Below are 5091 nucleotides of genomic sequence, written 5' to 3'. Positions count from 1 at the left end.
TAATTTCAGGGGCAGTCTTCAGAAACCAATATAGATATATTTTTGAAATTTTTTCAATTAAAAACTTTTAAATCGAAATTTAACACTGAAAATTTAAAAGTGTATCTTCTAAAGTTTTCATCAAATAGTTCTGATAGTTCTGAAACTTGGTTTTGTGATTCACTGGGTCAGTCTTCATAAAGCTAATTTGTTTTAATTTAAAAAAAAAAATCAACATTTGTTAGTGGAGCTTTTCTAATACTTATTTGTCTGTCTGACATCTGTCCATCAACTTTTACTTTTAAGTATATCTTCTTGTACAGTTTCGATTGGATTGTTCTGAAATTTTGGTACAATTATCCTCCGCGACACCCTTCACATAATTCAGATTTTTTTAATTATTTGATTTTTTTATTTAAACATTGAAAAATATAAATTGAAAATTAAATAGCTGAGCTTTGTAGGCAGGCCAATAGGCCTCTTTTAATGTTGCATCAAGACTGTTGTCATATCCGTTGATAGAAAAAAAAAGTGATTTTATTACAGCTCCAGTTGTGTTTGTGTTTTCCATTAGTAAATATGTTAAATTGTACAGGGAGGCGAGAATGTGACATAGCAATAAAACATGTTTACTTGGTGATCTGTCGTGTGTATGAATGTTAACACTCCATGGTGTCATTTTGTCATTTTCTAACCAGCATGGACAGTTGTTCCAAGCAGCATGTTGTCTTCTATAGAACGTTCCATCAGACAAAAATCGACTAAATATAGACGTTCAGATGTGAAAATAATGTACTGTGTTGATGTTTTTGTGTGACAGTTGATTCTTTGGGATACCACTCATACACTTAAATACAGTATCTACTGCCAAGGACATTTTAAAATGCCAGACCTATAGTCTGTTAGCCAATTCACTTCGTTTAGTAATGGAATAAATATTATTTTCAGAAACTCATTCATTACTGTCATTACAAACGACACGGTAATGTTGCAACTTTGAGAACCGCATTTACAAAGCCTATTGTTCTTTAACTGTAGGCTGTTCTCGTGACGGGTGCCACCGGTGGGGCATGATACGCTGACCTTTCGCGAACACCTGGTATCATCACTGTTTTTACAGTGATTCGTGACTGCATGCCATCACAGCTTAATATATTCCATTGCGCTCTATCCTATGCAAGTTTGGATTTTCTAAGCTAGTCTTGCCAGTGGCAGTCTTCCTAAAGGCGGTGCAAGAGGGATGAAACATCCTATTACGGATCTCCTGGGGAGTGGCGGTCCTCCTAAGGACGAGCACCTGATAGTGTATAATAGAAGCAATCACGACTTTGCCTAACGTCATTTTGACTCTGCCTTGTGCAGAGATACGATTTTAATTTCGGAATACGGTTTTGTCGTTCAGATTTGTCCCACACACGTGTAACAATATACATACATTTAATCCTCAAACATTTAGTATAAGAAAAACAGGTTTTGTAAATTTAGCTTTAAATGTTTTAAGCTCTGTGTATATGTATACAGAAAAACCTTTAAATATAAGTTATACAAATAATTACCTGCATATGAAAATTCACGTATCTTTCTTTTTTTTTATTACAGGCGAGCAAACGGTAGAAGCCAGTCTAAAATATATCAAAGACCAGTTTTTGCAACATAAACCAGGCCACAAGCAAGTCTACATCCACGTCTCATGTGCAATAGACACGTCCTTGATGAAAGACATCTTAGCCAACATTATTGACATTATTGTGGAATTAAATCTGAGAAAAGCTGGCAGTTTCTAGAATGAATTCTTCGGAAATGAATAACAAGATATATATTTTTGGTTAACACTGAACTTTTGAAGCAAAACCTCACAAACAAGCACAATGGAAATGGTTTTTGGGGGTTTTTTTTAACGCAGTAAACAAAACATATTTGCTATGTTTGTGAAATAAGGAAGCTGTTGGATCTGTTTATAGACGTGGACTGCTACATTTCGAGACGTCATCCGGAGATGAAATAAGTATCGCAAGAGTAGTTTCCCCTGAAGCACTCTTGTGCTAAATTCTTTGAATAAAATCAAATCTGGGTTTTTTAAACGTAAAATAACAGCATCACTACTCAACTTGGCATTAATATGGATGGAACTATGTTCTGTGTTTAACATCTGTGTTGCAGTAGTTCGTGAACTGGATTATTTTAACAACTGGCAAAGATTACGGGAACGAGTCGCTTTTAGTTGTGGATTTGGATTGCAATTGATGGAACTATATTTTGTGTTTACGTTGTGGATTTAATGTTTGGTATATTGGAATGATCCTTCATCACGATATCGTTAAAGAACCTATATGAATTGAAAGGATTAAGACTCCATTATACATTTGGATATGGATTACAATGGGTAGAACTATTTTTGATTGTGTTAGGTCTTGATTGTAATTTCGTATACGTGCTGGAACCATTCAAAGTAACATCATTTTGGGAACTATGCCCGTGCTTATAAATCTTTCAAAGTCTGTTAAGAATTCAGATTTGGACTCGTATGAAATTAGTGTCGACCTATGTTTGAGTTCGGACTGTGAAAGATGTATATGCTTAAGGTCGTATAGTTTGTATTGTTTACACCCTCCAAAGTTTTAATATATTACGTAAATGGATACAGGTAATGTATGTCAGAACGCAGTCTTTGTGTTGAAGAAATGGTCCCTATAAAATCCAGATGATGAAATGTGCTCCGATACAATGGAGCTGGTATGCATTCAGTGCAACGAGTGTCTATATCGAGCAACCTAATGTACCTTTGTGCTGCGAAATGAGCAGTTACACTGTGGCGTGTGCAGTCATACCGTGGAGTGGTCGTTCATATTGTGAAATGTGCTTTCATACTGTAAAATATGCATTCATGCTTTCACATGTACATTCATACATTGAAGTATGCATTCATGACGTGAAATGTTATTTCACCTTGTGAAATGTGCATTCGCGTAAACTGAAATGTTCATTCATACTGTGAAATGTTTATTCATACAGTGGAATGTGCATTTATACTGTGAAATGTTCAGTCGCACTGTGAAATGTTCATTCATACTGTGAAATGTGCATTCATACCGTGAAATGTGCATTCACACCGTGAAATGTGCATTTATACCGTGAAATGTTCATTCATACCGTGAAATGTTCAGTGAAACAGTGAAATGTTCATTATACTGTGAAATGTCCATGCATACTGTGAAATGTGTATATTGTTATTTTTTCCATCAGTCAATGGTAAAATAATGTACTAATATAATTATTATATATGTATATGCTACAAACTATCTCAGTTCATTATCATCAATAATAATAAGCATTACTTCAAATACAAGAGGTAACTGTTGAACTAAATTGTTGCTCAATGCTGAAAAAATTATTTATTTTGTGTTTTAATGACAAATAATTGATGTAACTTGTGGGCTAAGACATGTTTTGTAATGATAGTGCTATCGTTCTCTACTCGGATAATTTCTGGTGGTGTTGGTAAGTGTTGATATATATATGGTGTTTATATTGTAACTCATCATGAACTTTAATAATCCTATAAGGAACATATTGTTACATAGGTATTAAATGATCTCTTTTTCTCTCTCTCTCTCTCTCTCTCTCTCTCTCTCTCTCTCTCTCTCTCTCTCTCTCTCTCTCTCTCTCTCTCTCTCTCTCTCACACACACACACACACACACACACACACACACACACACACACACACACACACACACACACACACACACACACACATATATATATATATATATACCTGCATCTATACATACCTACCTACCTTCCTACATACATACATACATACATACATACATACATACATACATACATACATATATACAGGATTTAATTATCTACTGCGCCAGTGCGTTAATATCTATGTATGTAATAGTCAACCTCGACATACATACAATATATAGATATACATACATCAATACATACATACATACGTACATAAATACATGGCATAGACGGTGTATCTGAACATTTGGTTGTTTACCTTTTGTGACTTTTCTCTCTTTTAATTTCTTTCTGGCTTCTTGCTGAATCAGTGCATCATCATGTTTCAAAGTAGGTGTGAAGCACAAAACATATCGATGTATAGTGTTGACATTTAACGACTAAACCTATGACAGATATGAGAGCAAATATATATTTCTAAAACACCCGATATGTTTTGTTTCTTCTCCCAATGGCCGCAATGACACTGAATCCGAACAGACACGTACGTTTTACGGAGATAAGAAATTGGAACATGTGAGGACAAAAACATTTTGTTCTCTGTGAACTGTGTTCTCGGATGAAACGGTTAAATTTTGTTTTGTTTAACGACACCACTAGAGCACACTGATTTATTAATCATCGGTTATTGGATGTCAAACATTTGACATGTAGTCTTAGAGAGGAAACCCACTACATGTTTATGCACCATCCCAGACAGGATAGCACATACTACGGCCTTTGATATACCAGTCGTGGTGCATTGGCTGGAACGAGAAATAGCCCAATGGACCCACCGACGACAATCAATCTCAAATCGATCACGCATTAAGCTACTGGGCTACGTCCCACCCACCCCCACTCCCACCCCCACCCACCCCCCGGATGAAACGGATGCATACTAAGTATATTGATCTATTTGACTTGCGTAAAAGGTGTGTGTCTGCGTGAATACCAGTGGAATCACGATCAAGGGCGATAACTTGTATAACTTATGTATAACTTATGTGACCAAATCACAATCGCTTCATCATCATTTTTGTTTTCTCGAGGAAGCTACCAGTAAAAATGTAAATCAACGCTTTTAGGGTACCAAGGCAAACGAGGAGGCACCACTGCCAATAAGGAGGGACCAAGGCAGATGATTGATATTCATATTCATATTCATATTTTCTGTGCAATCTAGGCTTTTCAATACAAACAAATCAACAAACAAAACTGCATCATTTCTGTAACTTCGATCTGACCAGAGACCGACAATATTATTTGGGCCTAAACTTAATAATAATGATAATATTATTATTATTCCAATGAGTTCTCTCCTGTGCCAGTTTTGATTTTGTAAATTAGTTTGGGAGTGGCAGTCCTCTTTTGA

At 35.6% G+C, this 5091-nt stretch overlaps 1 protein-coding gene across 3 annotated transcripts in view; it reads left to right on the top strand.

Moving 5' to 3' along the window:
- LOC121384434 (guanine nucleotide-binding protein G(o) subunit alpha-like) overlaps positions 1–3624 on the top strand; it is a 137678-nt gene extending 134054 nt beyond the window's left edge. For all 3 annotated transcript variants that reach the window (XM_041514831.1, XM_041514828.1, XM_041514827.1), the window contains exon 8: positions 1579–3624. In XM_041514831.1, coding sequence (XP_041370765.1) covers positions 1579–1763 — 185 coding nt within the window. In that variant the 3' untranslated portion in view covers positions 1764–3624. The remainder of the gene's footprint in view (positions 1–1578) is intronic.
- Positions 3625–5091: the final 1467 nt, after the last annotated feature.

Source organism: Gigantopelta aegis, chromosome 10 (genome assembly GCF_016097555.1).
Source record: "Gigantopelta aegis isolate Gae_Host chromosome 10, Gae_host_genome, whole genome shotgun sequence".
Taxonomy (NCBI): Eukaryota; Metazoa; Mollusca; class Gastropoda; order Neomphalida; family Peltospiridae; genus Gigantopelta; species Gigantopelta aegis.
The sequence above is the reverse complement of the archived record's forward strand: the minus strand, read 5'-3'. Positions and strand labels throughout refer to the sequence as shown.